Here is a 22,032-nt window from a genome sequence, read left to right as displayed (position 1 = left end):
ACTCCTGCCTCCTCCTTAAAAGTCCACCATTTGAGTGACCCAACACAGTCTGAGCAAAGATCCTGGGGGTCAGTGAGGGCCGGTGTATTGGAGCAGGTAACACAATGAGGTGTTTGATTGAGCTTAGAACTTCCCTGGGGCTGTTTCCTTCAACCTGGTCCTCTAAGCTGCTCTGGGCTGTGTGCTTTCAGTATTGGATTTCAGGAACACACATTCAGTAGAGCTGGACGTGTCCCTTCCTCTTTCTAACCTGTATGTTGATAATGACCACAAGGTCATCTGCTTTGCATGATATGATATGTGATGGAACATTCAGTTCATACAGAGCTCTTCACAGCTATTGGCACCCCTGATAAATATGAGCAAAAATATATTAAATTTTTTTTTATCTATGTGGCACCCTTAAACATTCTCTTGTTATGACTGTTATGACCCTATGGGGTAAATTTTTTTCTTGAAGTGTGTCTGTATTGATTATGAAGGATGGCAGCTGGGGACTTGCAGTCCCACAAGGCCTTTGCTGTCAAGGACCAACAAACTCCAGTACCTACAGTTTGCCAAATGTTAGTGAAACTTTCAGTGGGTCAGTGTTTTGTGGTCAGATGAGATCATAATAGAGCTTTTTGGAGACAAACACCAGAGGTGGGTTTTCACAGACACAAAAATAGCCATGCAGAAAAGAACCTCATCCCCACTGTAAAGTATGGTGGTGGATCTGTGATGTTGTGAGGCTGTTTTTTGTTCTGGCAACTTGTTCAGATAAACAGCATGATGGACTCCATTAAGTACCAGCAGATATTAAATCAAAACCCGACTGTGCCTTGATTGGATCTTCTGGCAGGACATTGATCCAAAACTTTAAATTCCCTTAAAATCAACACAAAAATGGTTCACTGACCTCAGACTTAAGGTTTAGCCATGACCTCACCAGTCCCCTGACCTAAACCCTATAGAAAACCTGTGGGATGAGCTGAATTAACTCTTTTTATCAGAGCAGTGATATGCAGACTCTAGCAATGATGAAGCTCTAGGCAACTGTCTATCCAGCCTAATGCTCTGACTGGAGCTGGTAATATAGCAGTCAAAGCTGTTTGAATTGGGGCAGTCCTGGACTGGAGGTTAGGGAGCTGGCCCTGTGACCGGAAGGTTGCCGGTTCGATCCCCAGAACCAACAGTCCATGAGTGAGGTGTCCTTGAACTGCTCCCTGGGTGCTGTGGATAGGGCTGCCCACTGCTCCGGGCAAGTGTGCTCACTGCCCACTTGTGTGTGTAGATTAAAAATATATTTAATATTTTGTAAGAAAAGGAAAAGCAATAAAGGATGTTTTTTTGCTCATATTTATCAGGGGTGCCAATAGCTGTGAAGAGCTCTGTATGAACTGAATGTTTCATCACATATCATATCATGCAAAGCAGATGACCTTGTGGTCATTATCAACATACAGGTTAAAAATAGGAAGGAACACTTCCAGCTCTACTGAATGTCTGTGTGTGTGTGTGTGTGTGTGTGTGTGTGTGTGTGTGTGTGTGGTGTTTCATTTCATGGATGGGTTAAATGCAGAGGTGGAATTTCCCCGTTTGTGGGATTAAAAAAGTATCAAAAAAAGAGCTGAGAACTACCCTGGGGCTGGTTCCTTCAGGAGTAACTCATCCCACTCCTCTACACTGTTCTGCTGTGTGCTTTCATGTATTGCACTTCAGGAACACACATTCAGTAGAACTGGACGTCTTCTTTCCTCTTTCTGACCTGCATGTTGATAATGACCACAAGGCCACCTGCTTTGCATGGTCTGATATGTGATGTAACATCCTTGCTTGTGATGCACGCATGTTTATTTTTCTTTTTCTCTTTTACTCTCTCCCCTTTTACCCAACCAGATCGCTGTGCAGGTGTGTGTGCAATGGACCAATGTGGATGTCGATGGCTTGGCTGTGCTCTTCTGTCCACCAATCCAGATGGCTGCTTTCTGCTGAGGGGTGGGCCTTGGATAAAAGGACTCACCTGAGTCTAGTCATGTGTGAGAGCATTTACTGCGCATGAGTCTTTTGGTGTTGGCCATAATGTCAAGCTGTGCTACTCTAGCAGTGAAAAGTAGCCAGTAATGTTAGTCCCCTGTGCTCCCTCTCTAGCTCTCTCTCCCTCTCTGTTTTCTCTCCCCCATCGCGACGTGCGGACAGGCAAGTTGGGCGCGCCTATACATATACAGTAGTTGCTGGATTGTTTACACACATCAGGTAAAGAGCGAGTGCCACCCGCTGCACTGTGGTGAGGATTAGACTTGGCTAGGTAGGTTAGAACTTGGTTTGTTTTCTTCAATTCTTTGGCACCGTCCTCCGTCCACCTTTGAGGTTGGTTGGGTCACAGTCAATGTTCTTATATAAACAGTGGCTAATTTACAGTCAGGTCAGACACTCAACAAATGCTCTTCTGCATGAATGGGCAAATATTCCCTCTCTCCAAAGAGAGAGCTTATAGAAAGCTTCCCAGAAGAGTACAAGCTGCACAGAAGGACCAACTCCATATTGATGCCTATGGATTTAGAATGGATTGTCATAAAAGCTACTGCAGGTGTAATGTGTAGTTGTCCCAATACTTGTGTGTATACAGTATGTGTGTGAATATGTATATAATTTAGATTTATTTAGATTTTCATCTCAAAATACTGACTGAATAATAATGGCAGTTTACTTAAGCAGTTTATTTAAAGTCAAAACAACATGCTGAGAATGGGCTTTCATACTAATGTCCTCAGGTGGAATTCTCTCAATACAGCAATCTACACCAGTGTATTTATGTAAGTGAGCAAAGACAAAAAGAACAATAACCCACATTATACAATTCAAAAATAGAAATAAAACTAACAGCACATTACTTTAAACCTATAATGCATTATTTTAGCCTGCGCTAAGTAAAACAGGGGCTTAAAGGTTTGTGTTCTTTGAAAAGTATTACAGAAATTTATAAGAATGAAAATGTTTGAATTACACACAGAGGAAAAGTTTAGAAGAAGACATACAGATAAAAGAAAAGGCACTTCAACGATAAACAGCTCAAGTACAGTTTATAAACATTGTTAAAGTCAGAACATTTATCATTTACAAAGCTACAATATTAGATGAAAATAAGTTGTTATGAGTCTGACACTTTCTCTTCCTTCAATGGCACAAAAAGGAGCTGCCTCAGGAAAATATGAATATCAGTGTTCTTAACCTGAATTATCAAGTTTTGAAAGATAATGAAGGCATCAGCATCATGATGATGAAGAAATAACTGCCAAATATCATGATGATCCTGAACTGTGGAGATCCAGCTGAACAGCCTGCATCTTCTTCTAGATCTCTAAAAAGGAGCAAACAGCATTATTCAGTATTTCTTTCACCATCAATACTTAACTACTGACAGATATTCAATCCTCTGTATAATCCTCACCCTTAACAGTGCAGATGAAGTTGAGTCTCTGATCCTCTGGCAGACTGACCCACTGCTTACTCCCAGAATGCACCGCTCCTGTTCTTTCTCCTCCACTGCAGTCTTCCACCCCTGTCCCGTTCCCCGGAGCCCAGTTCTGGTAGCACATTGACTCTCCACTCACCCAGAACCAGAAGCTGAGGGTGCAGGTGTGACGCAGACCCATCCACACATTAGCAGTGGAGGCATAATAAACAGCTGTTTCCACCCAGTGCTGGATTTCCTCAGTGTGAACAGAAACCAGATCCACATGATTCTCTCTGCAGTATCTCAGAGCTTCTCTCCACGTCTTGGTCTGATTAATCAGGATGAGTGGAAGCTCTGCAGGAGAACAAATATTTAAACATTACCTCAAATATTTTGGGTATATTTATGCTTTATTTATTTGACATACAGACAGACAGTTGTGTTTCTATCTGTTTGTGTTTCTGTGTTTGATTGAGTCTCTCTATGAATCCAGTATTCAGATCTGTATTAAAGTGCTGAGTCAGTGAAACTGCTCCAAACACAAACATTAAAACTAAATGTACTGGATGTGTAACAGATGTTCTGCAGTTCATCATCTGATATGACTCACTCTTATAGCAGACGAATTGATTTTTGTAACTGCAGTCTGCATCATTCCACTTGTATCCATTTGAACTCCATAACTCTCCACAGTTACCAGTGCCAGCGTTGTTTGGTTCCCTAGAGTTCCAGTTGCTGTATGAGAAGTAACTCCCATCTGACCACGTCCAGCACTAAAGACAAATTAATACCTGGTCAGTAAATCTTTTCTGCATTCGTTACTCAATATCATACCAAATCATCGTTCTTACAGTCCTGTGGGGATTTTAGTGATTAGCTGTTGTATTGTGGGGGTTTGTGGGGTCTGTGATATTGCAGGAGAGGGTTTGTAATTCAAATAAACAAACAAATTAATGAACAAATACATTTTTGTTTTTCACATCATGAATTATTTGAATTATTTCAGGTCTCCAGTTTTTAAGTACCCAACACACATCACTGCAGAACATTGCTGTGGTTGGACGTGACTGAGCCTAGTTACAGTTGCTAAGCTATGACTGGCCAATCAGTGTGTAGAAGAGGGTCTTTTTAGTGAAGGGTCCACTTTTAGTGTTTCAAATAATGCAGCACTAAACCTCTTTTACCGAGTAACTTTTCTCTTTACCTTTTTAATATTTTATTTATTTTGACAAGGTAACTTAGGGAAGCTGTGCCCTCTAGAAACATGTGAGTAGAGAGAGTCTTGGTCTGTTTTTTCGCGGTGAAAGTGCTGCTTTCACTCACTCTCCGTGGCCGCTTTGTTTACACCCGGGATCAGCTGATCACGCTGAAGCCGGTCGGCATGGCGACCAGGGCAATGAACATCCCCAAAGAGCTTTGGAGACGGACGCACAGGGGATGCAGAGGGGGAATAAACCAGCGCGCGGGGAAAGCGAGGGAGAGACGGCGGAGGCTTATGGAGAAGAGGGGATATAAGCCGCGTCTGCCCTCCGTCATCATGGGCAACGTGAGGTCGCTGGCGAATAAGATGGACGAGCTGACAGCGCTAGCCAGGAGTCAGAGGGAGCACCGGGAGTGTAGTCTAATGTGCTTTTCGGAGACATGGCTACACCAGGACATCCCGGATGACACTGTTTCCATCAATGGCTTCCAGATTGTTCGGGCCGACCGGGGCTGCACCGAGAGCGGTGAGCGCAAAGGAGGTGGGCTCGCTGTGCTAGTCAATAACCGCTGGTGTAACCCTGGTCACATTTCCATCAAGGAACGTGCCTGTTGCGAAGGACAAATATAGGAGGAAGCTGAAGTGGAAACTCCAGCAGAACAATATGAGGGAGGTCTGGAATGGAATGAGGACCATCACCAGCTTCAGGTCCAGCAACAATGGAGGAGTAGAGGTCTGTGTGGACGGGGCCAACAAGCTAAATCTGTTCTTTAACAGATTTGACACGGCAGGCTCTGTCCCCCCACAGCTTGACTCCTCTGCTGCCGGTCCTCAGCAGTCCATTCCACTCATCCCCCCTCTCCCTCCTGATAGCCTGCCCCCCTCTCGTGATAGCCCATCTCACACCTCCATCCCTCCCCCGCCCATCACCTCTACAGTGCAGGCCTTGATGGGGTTCCTCCCAGGGTGCTTAAAGCCTGTGCCGCCCAGCTTTGTGGAGTACTTCAACATGTCTTCAACATGAGCCTGAGTCTCCTGAGGGTCCCCATGATGTGGAAGACATCCTGCATTGTTCCTGTTCCAAAGACGCCACGACCCAGTGACGACAAGGACACAGGCCAGTGGCACTGACGTCTCATGTCATGAAGACCAAGGAGAGGCTCGTCTTGGATCAGCTCCGACCCATAGTCCAGCCATTTCTAGATCCCCTCCAGTTTGCCTATCTGCCCCGCCTGGGAGTTGAAGACGCCATCATCTACTTGCTCAATCGTGTATATGCTCACCTGGATAAGCCAGCCAGCTCTGTGAGGGTCATGTTTTTTTACTTCTCCAGCGCATTTAACACCATCTGGCCTGCTCTTCTGGGTGATAAGCTAACAGTGATGCAAGTAAATGCCCCCCTTGTGTCCTGGATTGTTGACTACCTGAGTGGCAGACCACAGTATGTACGCCTGCAGCACTGTGTGTCGGGCAGAGTGGTCAGCAACACTGGATTTCCACAAGGAACTGTCCTCTCTCCTCTCCTCGTTCCTCTTCACCCTCTACACCACAGACTTCAGCTACTGCACAGAGACTTGCCATCTTCAGAAGTTTTCTGATGACTCTGCAATAGTTGGATGTATCAGCAAGGGAGTTGAGGATGAGTACAGGGCGAAGGTGAAGGACCACCTGCAGCTCAATGTGACAAAGACAAAGGAACTGGTGGTGGACCTGAGGAGGAACAAGGCACCGGTGACTCCGGTGTCCATCAGGGGGGGTCAGTGTGGACACGGTGGACGATTACAAATATCTGGGTGTGTATATTGACAATAAACTGGACTGGGCTAAGAACACTGACGCCCTCTACAGGAAGGGCCAAAGTCGTCTCTATTTTCTGAGGCGCCTGAGGTCCTTCAACAACTGCCGGACTATGCTCAGGATATTCTATGAGTCTGTGGTGGCGAGTGCTATCCTCTATGCTGTTGCATGCTGGGGAAGCAAGCTGAGGGTGGCAGACGCCAACAGACTCAGCAAACTGATCCGCAAGGCCGGTGATGTTGTTGGTGTGGAGCTGGACTCGCTGACGGCCGTGTCAGAGAGGAGGATGCTGTCTAAGCTGCAGGCCATTATGGACAATGGCTCCCAGCCACTCTACGACACGGTGATGAGACACAGGAGCTCATTCAGTGCAAGACTCATTCTACTGAAATGACCACAGAGTGCCACAGGAGGTCATTCTTACCTGTGGCCATCAAACTCCATAACTCCTCCCTCAGTGTGTGATTCACAAAACTCAATACCAAACTGTTAATATGTGCTATAATAACAATTGTGTGTGCAAAAACTCAGAGGGACACTAACTTAATTTAAATAATTTAAATAGTTGAACTGCTTTATACCAGATGTTTCATATTTATTATCACAATCACAGCCACTTTACTATATTCATAAGTACTTAAATCTCGTGTACATACTGCAAATTTTAAATGATTAAAGTGTTTATTCCTTTATATAAATGGCTGCAACTGTAACAACTGCAATTTCCCCCTGGGATCAATAAAGGAATCTGAATCTGAATCTGAAAACAGGCAGGTTTAAGAGCTGGATATTTACCAGCTGTGAAACTGACACTCATTCATCTCACTGTGTTAAACAGAAATACAATGAAAATAAACACGAATAAAGATCTAAAATGTATTTCTCTATATTTGCTGTATATTTGGAGATACTTCTCCTGATCGAAGGCTCAGGACAGCATACCCGGTTGACCCCACTGGTCATCGGCAGCCCTGCAGCAGCTCCTTGGAAACACTAGAAATGTTTGAGAGAAAAAGAAAACCTATGTAGGAAGAACATAGAATAAACTCTCATGTTAAACTGGACAAATTTTAGACAAGTAAATAAAAGTCTAGGCTTCATCCAGAACAGCTCTTTATAACACAAATCACTAGATGTCACTGTCACTAATCTGGTGTACATGTTTTTGAACCTATTAACTAACTATGTGTAATGGTATTTAAAACAATGTGGTTTAAAATATATCAAAGATATGTCAGTGTTATTTGTTTAATCAATCTATAAATAATTAAATAATAATAATAAATAGATGTAGTTATATTCAGGTAATAATGTATTAGATCTACATAAAGGAAACATACATCAAGTGATGCACAATCATCTGTTTGGCATTTTGTATTTTAACAGTTAACAGTTATTAACTGAAATAAGTTTAGGAGAGATCAAAGCCTACGTCTCAAACAGGCTCATGAATTGTTCTCTCTTTTCTGCTTACAGTGTTGTTCACATTTTCTTTCTGTCTCAGTCCAATCCAGAAATGGCCTGTTTTCCCACTGAGAACAGCTACCAGAGCGTTCATCTCCTCTTGGCTCTCAATGGTGGCCAGGTCAGTGTATTTCTCTCTGCAGTATTTCTGAGCATCGGTCCAGGTCTTATCTTGATTCACCACATAAAACTCACGTGTCCCACAGAAGGAGAGCGTCCACAGAGCTGTAGAGATGAAAGCTCTCGTCAGCATGACAGTACAGTAATGAAGCAGCAGAGAGTTTTACAGATGATCATGAAGCTACACTGACCTGAGAAAAGCAGGACCAGATACAGAGCTGAACTCATGACTGTGGAGAACAAGAGAGACACGATCCACACATTAAACACCTCCACAGTCTTTACTACCAGCACATTAGATCATGCTGTTTAAGGGACATTACATTTAGTTACAGTAACATGGTCCAGTTAAAGCCCCAGTCAGGGATCTGAGAGGAACGGAAAGGCTCTAGACTGAGAGCTCTTAAGGAAAAGAAAGGTGATGCATTTAAAAGTTGAAATTCTGAATGAATAAACTAACAAATATTTTTATTTTATTTTATTTCAAAACTGTAGATATAAAACTAACTCCCACCACAACGTGCCCGGCCCCAATAAAGGCTCTTTATGGAGAAGAAATCTGTGTAATCATAGATTTTTATCTCCGTCACACAGACAGCAGAATAGATTAACAATCAGAGATCAAATACACTGGAGAATAAACTCAGAGTAGGTGATGCAGAAACCTGATACAAAAACAGAGCAGCTGCTGATAGAGACTGGACTAAACAACGAGAGGAAAGAACCACAGAACCCACAGGAGGAAGAAGTCGTCCTCCAGAGCCTGAGAGGAGAACAGTTCTTTACGGAAGGAGGAGATGAGCTGTGATGAATACATACAGACATCATGAACAGCAAACGTCCTTAGAACATTGCTGGATATAACTAGTCTAGGGTTAGGGAAAGAAAATATGTTCATTCAGAGAAAATCTCAAATAAATAAGTGTTAAAATGTCACGCACTAAAAATCTCTGGACCACCCCGCAGCAGTGGGCAGTGATGGGTTGTCTCATCAAATTAAATACAGCAATAATTACAGTAAATTCATTTAATACTTTCAAAGTAGGTTGTAAGTTAAAACCAGCAGCTCTGGTTCACTGTAGAAGACTGTAAATCCAGAGAGGCAGAATTTGCAGCTGAAAGTGAGCTGGTCTACAGTTTGACCTGCTTTTAGTATCACTGCCCCTGTGAATCACAAACAACTGACATCTTCATAATATCATAATAAAGAAAGTAATGAAGGTATGGCTTAGTTTTCCAGACAGGGATTAGAAATCTGGACTGGTCTGGACTAAAGTTTCCTTTGAAGGAAGAATTGTCCTTCAGGACACTGTGTAGTCCAGGACCAGGCTTAATCCCTGTTCGGTAATCCAACCCTAAAAGTGCAGCTTCTAAACTACAAGTCTTATGTTTGAAGATTATTTTTATTAATGACCAACTACAGTGCTCTCGGTTAATCCAAAATGTTAATAAACCTCAAACATGAATGTTTAAGAAAAATAAAGTGAAGTTTTGGCTTTCTTAGGAGAATATCTATATGTGCACATTTATTGGGCAACTATAATGGTGCAGAATTATTACGCAGCTAAATGAAAAACATTTTCCCATCTCACTTTTTATTTTCATCTGTTCAAGTGAGAATTATAAATAAACAACTCAAAGCTTTCCAATGAACATTTCTGAGAAATATTAAAAAAAAATAGTGACCAATACAGCCACCCTTCTTTTCAATAACAGTGATAAGCCTTCCATTCATGGAGTCTGTCAATTTCTTGATCTGTTGACGATCAACTTTTTGTGCAGCAGCAACCACAGCCTCCCAGACACTGTTCAGAGAGGTGTCCTGTTTTCCTTCACTGTAAATATCCCGTTTAAGAATTCCCCAAAAGTTCTCAATTGGGTTCAGGTCAGGTGAGGAAGGGGGCCACATCATAAGTTTTTCATCTTTAATGCCTTTACTGGCGAGCCATGCAGAGGAGTACTTGGATGCATGTGATGGAGCATCCATCCATCCATCCATTTTCTAAGCCGCTTCTCCATCAGGGTCGCGGGGAGGGGGGGGGGGTGCTGGAGCCTATCCCAGCAGTCTTCGGGCGGAAGGCAGGATACACCCTGGACAGGTCGCCAGTCCATCACAGGGCAGGGATGGAGCATTGTCCTGCATAAAAATCATTGTCTTTTCGAAAGATGCAGATTCTTCCTGTACCACTGCTTAAAGAAAGTGTCTTCTAAAAACTGGCAGTAGGCTTGGGAGTTGATTTTGAGCCCATCTTCAACCCGAAAAGGTCCAACCAGCTCAGCTTTAATAATACCATCCCATACCAGTACCCCACCTCCACTTTGCTGGCATCTGACTCGGAAGTGGAGCTCTGTCCCGTTACTGATCCAGCCACGGGCCCATCCATCTGGTCCATCAAGAGTCAATCTCATTTAATCAGTCCATAAAACCTTTGAAAAATCTGTCTTCAGATTCTTCTTGGACCAGTCTAGACACTTCAGCTTATGTGTCTTGTTCAGTGGTGGTCGGGTTTCAGCCTTTCTTACCTTGGCCATGCATTGAACATCTTGTACTTCTTGATACTCCAGCTAGGTTGCAGTTCTGGAATATGACAGAACTAGAAGATAATGGGTTCCTGGTAGCTTCACGCTTGATTCTTCTCAAATCTTTGGCAGTTATTTTGCATCTTTTTTTCTCAGCACGTTTCTTGCGACCCTGTTGACTATTTGCAACAAAACGTTTGATGGTTCTGTGATCACGGCCCCAATATCTTAGCAATTTCAAGAGTGCTGCATCCCTCTGAAAGACTTTTGCTAATTTTTAACTTTTCAGAGTCAGTTCAATGTCTTTTTTTGCCCATTTTTTCCTAAAGAAAAAAGCTGCCTAATAATTATGCACACCTTGATATAGGGTGTTGACCTCCTTAGGCCACACCCTCCCACATTACACAGATACACATCACCTGCTAGGCTTAAATCCATTAAGCATTCAAGTTTATCCAGTTTGGAGTTAGAAAATAGGCCTAAAAATGATAATATGGTCAAAATACTCACTTGCCTAATAATTGTGCACACAGTGTATAAGTTAAATCTCTCAATAACAGAGTTTAGAGTCTTAAAGGTGTTTCTTACCTGTTACCTGTTAAAGTCGCTCTGACAGTGTCTGTGTTTGTGTCTCCTGGTGTTTGTGTGACTGAAGAGGAAACTAAAGTCGCTATAACTCTCTCTTTGTTTTGTGCTTCTGCAGGTTTTTTTGGATGATGATTTACATGAAATCTTGCATGATCTAATGCAAATGAACCCTCGTGCAGTAGAGTCATATTATTACAGCGCATATTATAAAAGAAAATTCAAGTGAAGTCATGATTCTGCTGATGGTGACCCAACCCCAACATAAATATCCACAGAGTAGCCCCCCCTTACCCAGAATAACTCATCATACAGCTTTAACATAATAAACATAAACAGAACATCTTTAAGCAGCTCTCTGTGATTCCAGGTCCGAGCTGGCAGCGCACCCCATGGCTGTCACTCCTGCCTCCTCCTTAGAAGTCCACCACCTGAGTGACCCAACACAGTCTAAGCAAAGTTCCTGGGGGTCAGTGAATGCTGGCTTATTGGAGCAGGTAACACAATGAGGTGTTTGATTGAGCTTAGAACTTCCCTGGGTCTGTTTCCTTCACCCTGGTCCTCTAAGCTGCTCTGGGCTGTGTGCTTTCAGTATTCAATTTCAGGAACACACATTCAGTGGAGCTGGACGTGTCCCTTCCTATTTCTTTTTTTTAATTTTTTTTTTATGATCAGTATTTGTATTGAACATTTTATAATTAGCACAATTTACAAAGCCTCAGAATAAACAGTACTAAATATCACAAAGTGAGGAGCAGGGAAAAGAAAGTTAGAGTATGTTATTATTATAATTATAGTATCAAAGATGTACAATATTGTTTATTTTCAAAACAAAAAGAAAAAATTAGTAATAATAATAATAAATAATAATAAAACAAACAAACAAATATAAATAAATAAAAGGGGGGTATATATGTAGTGCTACTACCTTAACAGATGTGATTCGATCATTTGGACAGGTGTGCGCTATGAGGTGGGGTTTGCTGAGTCTGAACCAATATGACCAGGAATTTCTGCCACTTCTTAAAATACGGATTAGGTGTCCCTATCAGCCTGAAAGAGAGTCTTTCATAGGAGGCCTCTCTATTTAATAACTCATACCATTCACTTAAGGTGGGAGCCTGCGACAACTTCCAGTGTCTCAATAGTAGCCTCCTGCCTACCATAAGAGCTGACTGGATCCAATCACAGTCATGATCAGTCAAGGAAATCAAAGGGCCTGGATCCCCCAAAACATATAGGCTGGGTAGATAGGGATACTGTACCCCGATTATCATTTCGATGGTTCCATGTAGCTGCAGCCAAAAGTCCTGAATTACTAAGCAATCCCACAGACAGTGAATTGGTGTACCTTCCAAAGAACACCTCCAGCAAATTGGGCAGTCTTTCAAGTTTGCTCTGAATAACTTAATAGGTGTCCAATAAAAGCGATAATAATTTTAAACTGTACAAGCCTGGTTCTAAGTTCTCTGGACATTTTCTTTGATTTCCTTAGAATATTTAACCAATCATTATCAGTGAATGTAACATTTAAATCTTTTTCCCATGCTGGTTTTAACGAAGAGGGTTTGATGGACTTCTGTAGCAGAATATAGTAATACCTAGATGCTTCAAACAATGTCCCAAACATGTGTAAGCAAATTTGTGAAAAAGCGAATTTGGAGATACCGCCAACTCTGGTTAAGGGGCACTCCATATTCATGCTGGAGACACTCAAAGGATTTAAGAGAATCCCCTACATATAGGTCCTCCACCATATGAATGCCCTGCAGTACCCAATGCTTCCACAGAAACGGAGACTTGCCCATACATAATTTAGAATTTGACTATATGCTGGAAAGGTTGTTCAAAAATGGATTGAATCCAACCAACTTTGAGACTTTGTACCATACCCATCCCTTCCTATTTCTAACCTGCATGTTGATAATGACCACAAGGTCCTCTGCTTTGCATGATATGATATGTGATGAAACATTCAGTTCATACAGAGCTCTTCACAACTATTGGAACCCCTGATAAATATGAGCAAAAATATATTAAATATTTTTTTGTATCTATGTGGCACCCTTAAACATTCTCTTGTTATGACTGTTATGACCCTATGGGGGTCAATTTATTTCTTGAAGTGTGTCTGTATTGATTGATGAATGATGGCAGCTGGGGACTTGCAGTCCCAGAAGGCCTTTGCTGTCAAGGACCAACAAACTCCAGTACCTACAGTTTGCCAAATGTTAGTGAAACTTTCAGTGGGTCAGTGTTTTGTGGTCAGATGAGATCATAGTAGAGCTTTTTGGAGACAAACACCAGAGGTGGGTTTTCACAGACACAAAAATAGCCATGCAGAAAAGAACCTCATCCCCACTGTAAAGTACGGTGGTGTATCTGTGATGTTGTGAGGCTGTTTTTTTGTTAAAGGTCCTGGGCAAGTTGTTCAGATACACAGCATGATGGACTCCATTAAGTTCCAGCAGATATTAAATCAAAACCCGACTAAAAAAAAAAAAAAAAAAAAAAAAAAACCTGACTGCCTCAGGCAGAAAGCTTAACCTGGGCCTTGGTTGGATCTACTTGCACAACCTTAATCCAAATCTTTAAATCACCTTAAAATGAACATAAAAATGGGTCACTGACCGCAGACTTAAGGTTTGGCCATGGCCTCACCAATCCCCTGACCTAAACCCTATAGAAAACCATAGAAAAACAGGGGGGCCAGCAGAGAAGGGAGGAGAGATAGGAGGACTGAATCTGAGGACTGAATCTGAAACTCATGCTTATCTTGTGTTGCTCTATTCATCTGCACATATAGACAGCGTGCTGCACATGTTGCACTTTCTGCTTACATCACTGCACATCTTGATACTAGACACTTTATTTGGTATCAATATCTGCACATATTTATTTATTGATTCTGTGGGCATTATATGCCGTTGCCTGTAAATTCTTGTACAGTCATTATTGCACTGCATCTCATCGCAGGTTATAGATATCACAGATTGTTGTATTTTTTCTTTTTTTTTTTTTTTTTTTTTTTTTTTAACCTGTCATGTCTGGCCATTTTTGCAATCGGAATGGTAATCCGAATGTACTGATGTACCAAACATATTTGTTTTCACAAGAAAAAGCTCTATAGGTTACTAAAGCCTATTCTTGTTAAAGTTTTTTTTATTTGTATGGCCAGGCCTGACAGGCAATAAAAAAGAGGACAGGAAAGAAAGAGAAGAAGGGAGGAGAGAGAAAAAAAAAAATAATAAAAATAATAATAATAATAATAATAATAATAATAATAATAATAAATCATAATAATGATAATTAAGTAAGTAAATAAATAAATAGAAAAAAAAATAATAAAAAAATTAAAAAAATTTAAAAAAGAGAAAAAACAAATAAAATAAGTAAATAAACAGACAACTAAATAAAAATAAATAGATAAATAAGTAAGTTAAAAAAAAAAAAGGGAGGGGAAAAAAACAATTATACAGATATACATACATATACATATTCACATATACATATACATATATACACCCAGACATAATTCTACTATTTGCTGCTACATACATACACATGTTTACATATCTATACATATGCCTCTATACATATACACCCACCCACCACACACAATTCTACTGTTTGCAGCAATGTGTATATGTGTGTATATGTGTTCACGTGTCATGTGTCATGGAATGTGCTCAGCAATGAGGGCAAGAAGCTGCAACCATGCCCCCGTGGTCCAGAGACAGATAGGGAAGGACCCGGGGGACCCGGACCATCCACAGCCCATTAGGAACTCAGGAGGCCTGAGGCCACATGCTCCGACGGCCACCGCGTGCACGCCCCAGAGGACGAAGAATGGAGGCCCCAGACAGAGCGCCCACAGACAAAGGGCAAGTGACCGGAGAGCCAGAGGCAATGAGCAGCCCACCCCCCCAGCAGGCCAACATCCCCAGCATGAGCTGAGCATCCCCCCCCCCATGCCAGAGAGGCCCAAACCACCCTCAGGACACAACCGCCAAGGGAGCAGGGCAGGGACCACGCCAAGATGTCCAGCCATGCACCCAGGGACCCACAGGGCACCCATACCCCGGGGGGGGGTGGAGTCGGCAAGCAGCGGGGAGCGGTGGGGAGGGGTAACTCCTGCCCACCACCATGTACCACAGATGTCCAGGCTCAGCAAGTCATTGACCCAGGCCCAGCTGTCCACACACACATGTTCACATGCACCCACACACACCCACACCCACACTCGCACACACCAATCACCCACTCATGCATACACACGGAACATACATGGACTCACAGTATCGGCGGGCGGACACCAGCACGGGTCAGCGGTAACCCAGGGAGGCAGCCACCCCGGCCCCGAATGACCGGCCGGTCTCCCCACCAGGCAGGGTGCACCAAACCGGGGTGTGAGAGGACCCGCCCACCCCCCCCACACACTCAATATGTGTGTGAAATGAAAAGAATGTGTGTGAGCTACAGTGCAATTAAAATTGGAGGGACAGAGGCAATGTAGTACTGAATATCAGCACACAGCCACACTGCCCCCCCAAGGCCCTCAATGTCTAATGTGTAAATAAAATTGAGGGGCAGGTAGCAGTGAGCAGATAAGTGAGGTCACATCAGCAGCGCCACCCACCATCCACTGAGTGACACCTGCCCCCCAAAGCCCTGTGTGTACTGTACTGTGTCATGAAATGTGTCATTGTAAGGGGGGAAAAAAGGGGAGGAGTGGGACATCACGCATCACAGCGAGCAGAGCCAGGTAGGTGGCCCTACTCACTGTAGCATGGGCCCCCCTCCCCCAGAACCCCCATGTGTAGTGTGATGTTTGACTGAGTGGGAGGAGGGGAAGGGTCAGGATAAGAAAGACCGAGAGGCAGAGAACTACCCCTCAGAGGAAGAGAGCCAGCTGGCGCTAGCTCACTAGGCACCCCGGTTTCCTACACCCGGCCGCGGCGCAGGGAAGGCCGGCCCTGGGCCCGAAGCGGCCACGACCCCAGGACACCACCGCGCTCCAGGCCGGCGCCCGCCCACACAGCTGACACAGCACAAAACATACACACCCACACGCACACAAGAGACAACAATTATCACACATACACATACTCACGATTACAATACACATACTCACAATTACAATACAAACACACACACATACATACCAACACAAACACACTCACCCGCACAAACTTCACACACACCCATATATACGCAAACACAGTGGTCCTGGGTCCAGAACCAACCGGCCCTATGTGGTTGTCCCCCTACTTGAGTGCCCCACCCCTCCTCCCGGGAGGCATCCAGAATCCTGGAATGCCAGACAGACACCCCGGCACGCCCCAGACCCCCCACCACCCGGCGGTGTGCCCAGGGGGGCACAGACCCCTCCAGCGCAGGGAGGAGCCCAAACGGGGGACGGGCGACCCCAGGCGCCAAGGCCCCAGACCCCGCACCCCGGCCCACACAGAGGAGGCCAGCCCCCCGGACGGGGCCAGCACCCACCCCCACGGGTCCCCAGGTCCCCACCCCAAGACCGTGAGCGCACACATCCAGGCCCCCCACCATCAACAACAGGGCCCGCACACAGAAACCGCAGAGCGGCAGCCCCCATCTCCAGTCCAAGAGCCATCAGACACCCAAATCAACAACCGCTTTATCCAGATAGGGTCGTGGTAGAAGCTGGGAGAGCAGAGAATCCCAGACGACCCTTACAGCTGTACCACGCTGAGAACGGCGGATCTGGTATTAAAACTTTTTACACTCAAAGAAATCTCCAGGTGTAACAGGCGGACGCATATGCGGAGATAAGCGAGATTTATTAAGGGCAAATCCAAAATCAGGGTCGAGACAGTCCAGGGTCATAGAGCCAACACAGATCACACGAGAATTAGACATGACGAGAAGCACACCAAACAAATCCTAATCAACAAACAGTACAAACAGTATAAACAGAACATCCAACACAGCAGATAACACCAAAACAAAGACCAGCGAAAACAAAGGGCAAACACAGGGCTTAAATACGACACCGGGAAGACGAGGGACAGGTGAAAACAATCAGGGGTGGAGTCACAAAACAAGGGGCAGGACTACAGATACCAAAACAAAGAAGCACATGGACTACACCAATCGTGACAGTACCCAACCCCCCCCCACGCCCACCCCAAAAGGCACGCACACCGAGGCGCGCCAAACAAAACAAAAACACCAAACAGACAAGGAACCATGGTCAAGGAAATAACCGAACTTGACAAGGACAGGCACAGACACAGAAGCCGGAACAGAAACCACGGGCACAGAAGCAGAGGCAGAAATGGGCACACTAGCAGAAGCTAAAGTCACAGAAACAGGAGACACAACAGACGAAACACGAACAGAATGAGGACGAAACACGGAGGGAGGACGAGGAGGCACACCACAAAAAGACGCGAAACGAGACACGACTGGAGGAACACCAGGACGAGGAAAACAAGCACGCAAGACAGACCACGCAAAAGACAGGGGAACAAGAACCAAGACCAACACAGGCACAGAAACAGGCACATAAACAGAAACCGGGACAGAAACGAGAAACAGAAACAGGAACAGGAACAACAACAGGAACAGGAATGGGCACATACACAACAGTAGGGAACAAGACAACACCAGGAATTGAGCAGGGCAAAAACATAGGAACAGAAACAGCAGACACAGAAGGGGGCAGAAGGCCAACGGGAAACAGCAGACACGGGAGGAACAGGAGGCCAATGGGAATCAGAAACAGACGAGGGCAAGAAGCACAGGAACAAAGGAGCTGTAATGTTCACGGGGGCAGGCAGGCCTGCAACAACGTCCAAGAGGGCAGACAGGCCTGCAACAATGTCCACGGGGGCAGGCGGGCCAGCAACGACATCCATAGAGCCTGGCGGTGGGTCTGGAAGCGCAGGCTTGCTGTGGGGAGGGGCAACGGGATCAGGCTTGCCGTGGGGAGGGGCAACGGGATCAGGCTTGCCGTGGGGCGTGGCTACAGGATCAGGAATGCCGCGGGTGCCGCCACAGGATCAGGAACCGCTGCTCCAAGCTGGAGGAACAAACAGAAACGGGACCCACTCGGCCATTCTCAAAGCCCACTCTAGCGATAGGCAGCTCACAGTGGCGCTTGCGAATGAGCTAAGTACCATAGAAAGGGTTATGTGGATGTTCCATCTGTCTCACCTCGTCTTGCGCAGGTCGCTCTTTCCTTGAGCATTGCTCAAGACGGGCAGACCCAAGGCGCTTACCTAAGCTTACCCACAAGGTGGGAAGGTCCTTTGCCTTCTTGCGGGACTGACGAGATGCTCGTGTTCCCTCAGTACCAGTGGATTTGCTCTCACTGGCAGGGTGGCGTAGGGACGTGGGTAACTCGGGCTGCGTGGAAACAGCCAGAGTTTCGTCCCAACGGAAGAGCCACAAACCAGTATCTCGCTTACTCGCTGCGTCCTTTGGAGGCTGGTCTTTCTGTAATGGGGAGTGAGGAATCGGACGCATATGCGGAGATAAGCAAGATTTTTTAAGAGCAAATCCAAAATCAGGGTCAAGACAGTCCAGGGTCATGGAGCCAACACTGCTCGCTCGAGAATTAGGCACGATGAGAAGCGCACCAAACAAATCCTAATCAACAAACAGAACATCCAACACAGCAGATAACACCAACACAAAGACCAGCGAAAACAAAGGGCAAACACAGGGCTTAAATACAACACCAGGAAGACGAAGGAGAGGTGAAAACAATCAGGGGTGGAGTCACAAAACAAGGGGCAGGACTATGGATACCAAAACAAAGAAGCACGTGGACTACACCAAAACACAAACTCGTACAGGACTGGGAGGGGCCAATCATGACACCAGGCCAGCAATGGGATTAATGATGATTTGCCTCATCAAATATGTAAATTAAACACAGATCGTAAGTTAAAACCAACAGCTCTGGTTCACTATAAATGACTGCATGTACACAGAGATGCAGTATTTGCAGCTGAAAGGTGTTAAGTAGGAATTTGAGGAATACAGTTCATGTGAAGCACAAACAAAAAAAAAAACCTCAGAACAATTAGACGGGGAAATATTTTCTTTTTCAAAAATATCTGCTTTGACTACAGTTTGATCAGGCCAAACTTTTACTGTGAAGGAAGAATTCTGTGGAGTCCAAGACTAGGATTGATTGTTGCTGGGTATAAGCAACACAACAAGTACAGCTTTAGTACAGCTTTGCATCTTTTCTTTAAAAATGCAACAAAAAACAAGAGAATATTCATTTTAAAAAGAATATTTATATTCATAACCTGAAAATGAAGAACAAATCTCCTCACTTTGAATGAGTTAAATCTCTCAATAATAGTGTTTAGAGCCTTAAAGGTGTTTCTTACCTGTTACTGCTGGTAAAGTCACTCGGACAGTGTCTGTGTTTGTGTCTCCTGGTGTTTGTGTGACTGAAGAGGAAAATAAAGTTGCTATAACTCTCTCTCTTTGTCTCACGCTGCTGCAACTTTTTTATTAGATGATGATTTACATGAAAACTCACTGGAATTATGCAAATGAGTGCTCGTGAAGTAGCATTCTGAATCCACTGACGCCGTCTGACTGTCTTTATGGGGAGTCCAGTAAAGCGACCATTGCAGTCACCAGTCCTGCTAGAAATAAAGGTGTGGATGAGCTTCTCCGGGTCTGGTTTACTCAGAATACCTTTAATCTTGTTGATGTTCTTGTTGATGCCCTGCACCAATATAGGCTCTATTAGGGAGAAGAATTCTGTGTAATCATAGATTTTTATCTCTGTTAAACATGTAGACAATATAGATAGAACAGATAAACAAGCGGAGGTCAAATTCACAGGAAAATAAACTCATTGTTGGTGACACAGAAACCTGATACAAAACTGATAGCAGCTGCTGATGGAGACTGGAATAAACAAAACAGCAAAGAACCACAGAACCCACAGGAGGAAGAGGTCAACCTGCAGAGCCTGAGGGAAGAATGGTTCTTTATGGAAGGTTGAGATGAGCTGTGATGAGGCCAAAGAAATATAATAGTCCAGGACTAGGCTTAATCCCTGTTTGGTAAACCGACACTATAACTGCAGCTTCACATGTTTTCTCTGGTGGTTTTCTTTAGAAAAATGTAACAGAAATAAAATAATATTTATTGTTTTCTAACCTGCAGAAACAAATCTCTTTACTTTGACAGTGAGTAAATCTCAATAATAGTAGAATCTTAAAGGTGTTTCTTACCCGTTGCTGCTGGTAAAGTCGCTCTGATGTCTGTGTTTGTGTCTCCTGCTGTTGATGTGACTGAAGAGGAAACTAAAGCCAGAACAACTGTCTCTTTGTTTTGTGCTCCTCCACCTTATTTTGGATAATGATTTACATGAAAACACTGAACTAATGCAAATGAACGCTGATGAAGTAGAGTCATGTTGTAAGTGTGCTCAAAAGAAAATTCAAGAGAAGCCATGATTCTGCTCTGAGAGCAGCTCTTTAATGAAGAACAGCCAGAAATTGACACAACGTTAACGCCGAAACCACGGCGGAGGTCACCACCAGCCGCTGGCTTCACCCTGACAATGACGAACCCCAACATAAATATCTGTACAGTAACCTCTACCTGACACAGAATAACACATATACCTCATCACACACACGTTAAACAACATAAACAACATAAACAGAACATCTTTAAGCAGCTCTCTGTGAGGCCAGGTCAGAGTTGGCAGCCCCATGGCTGTCACTCCTGCCCCCTCCTTAAAAGCCCACCCTGTGGGTGACCCAACACAGTGCGAACAAAGTTCCTGGAGTAGACGAGTGCTACTCTTCACCTTTAACTTTCTCTGTCAGGGAAATCAGCGATGCTGGTGAGGCTGTTGCTTATGCGTGCTGCCTTTGTTCTTGGCCATACTGCTAGCCACACAGAACAGCTTCACTTGTTCCTTCTCCAAGCCCAGCATTTCTTTCCCAGGGTCAAGCATTGCTAACCAATGTATTCAATTATAAATTCTTATTAACTCTTTTTGTCAAGGTAGAACAGTGATATGGAGACTGTAGCAATGCTGAAGCTCTAGGTAACTGTCTATCCAGCCTAATGCTCTGACTGGAGCTGGTAACACAGTAATCAAAGCTGTTTGAATTAGCTACCCTGGGGCTGGTTCCTTCAGGAGTAACTCATCCCACTCCTCTACACTGTTCTGTGCTGTGTGCTTTCAGTATTGTGTAACCCAGGTCTCCAGTGTGTAACAAAAAGACACTGATAAAGTAGAATGAATAATTATAATTTTAATTTATTCTGAAATAGAATGAAAATAAGTCAATGAGTGGAAACAGTAGCAAACAGTGTTTAAATGGAAAAAAATAAACTGTTTAATTATAAACAAACAAGTGAAACTTAATGCGGAAAACAGCAGCCAATCGGTCTCTGCGAAGGTCCAATGCGCAAAATAGCGTTCAGTAATATTCCCCTAAGAGATTAGGTGGGCGTTGCTTGGCCAATCGGTGTCTAGTAGGTGACGACCTCACCTGCTTTACTACCAGAACGTTTGCGTGCTTGTTGCGAGAGACTAGAGACGGAGCACCACAGCAGAAAGTTTCAACCTGTAAGAGGTAAAATATTAGAGACACGCTAGGATTCAGTGTTTTTCATCAGTGGAGTGGTCACTGCAGAGCTGGCCACTGTTGCTAATTCCAGTAGTCTACAGAGCAGAGAAAGAGACAGCAGAGTTCTACTGACTGTGGGCCAAAACTTTCCAGGCTGGATGCTCCGGGTAATTTGCAGCTGGAGAGAGAGCTTGGTGCTAACTTTACCTCAGATGGCACGTAAGAACAATGGATTTGATTCGGTGAGTGTAAAACACACTTGTGTATGTGTTTTGACCAAAATAGCCAAGTAAATAAACATTGCT

General features: G+C 44.1%; 1 protein-coding gene across 1 annotated transcript; it reads right to left on the bottom strand.

Annotated features, from left to right (window-relative positions):
- Nucleotides 1-2,736: 2,736 nt before the first annotated feature.
- On the bottom strand, nt 2,737-19,591 carry LOC108411284 (macrophage mannose receptor 1-like). Its single transcript, XM_037534070.1, has 7 exons — nt 19,511-19,591; nt 8,210-8,248; nt 7,909-8,123; nt 7,377-7,427; nt 4,047-4,209; nt 3,431-3,790; nt 2,737-3,340 (listed from the first exon to the last, which is right to left on the bottom strand). Exons 2-7 carry the CDS (start codon nt 8,244-8,246, stop codon nt 3,333-3,335), a joined length of 834 nt encoding a protein of 277 aa, XP_037389967.1. The 5' UTR covers nt 8,247-8,248; nt 19,511-19,591; the 3' UTR covers nt 2,737-3,332.
- Nucleotides 19,592-22,032: the final 2,441 nt, after the last annotated feature.

The sequence above is a fragment of the Pygocentrus nattereri genome, chromosome 2, assembly GCF_015220715.1.
Source record: "Pygocentrus nattereri isolate fPygNat1 chromosome 2, fPygNat1.pri, whole genome shotgun sequence".
In the NCBI taxonomy this organism is placed as follows: Eukaryota; Metazoa; Chordata; class Actinopteri; order Characiformes; family Serrasalmidae; genus Pygocentrus; species Pygocentrus nattereri.
The sequence above is the reverse complement of the archived record's forward strand: the minus strand, read 5'-3'. Positions and strand labels throughout refer to the sequence as shown.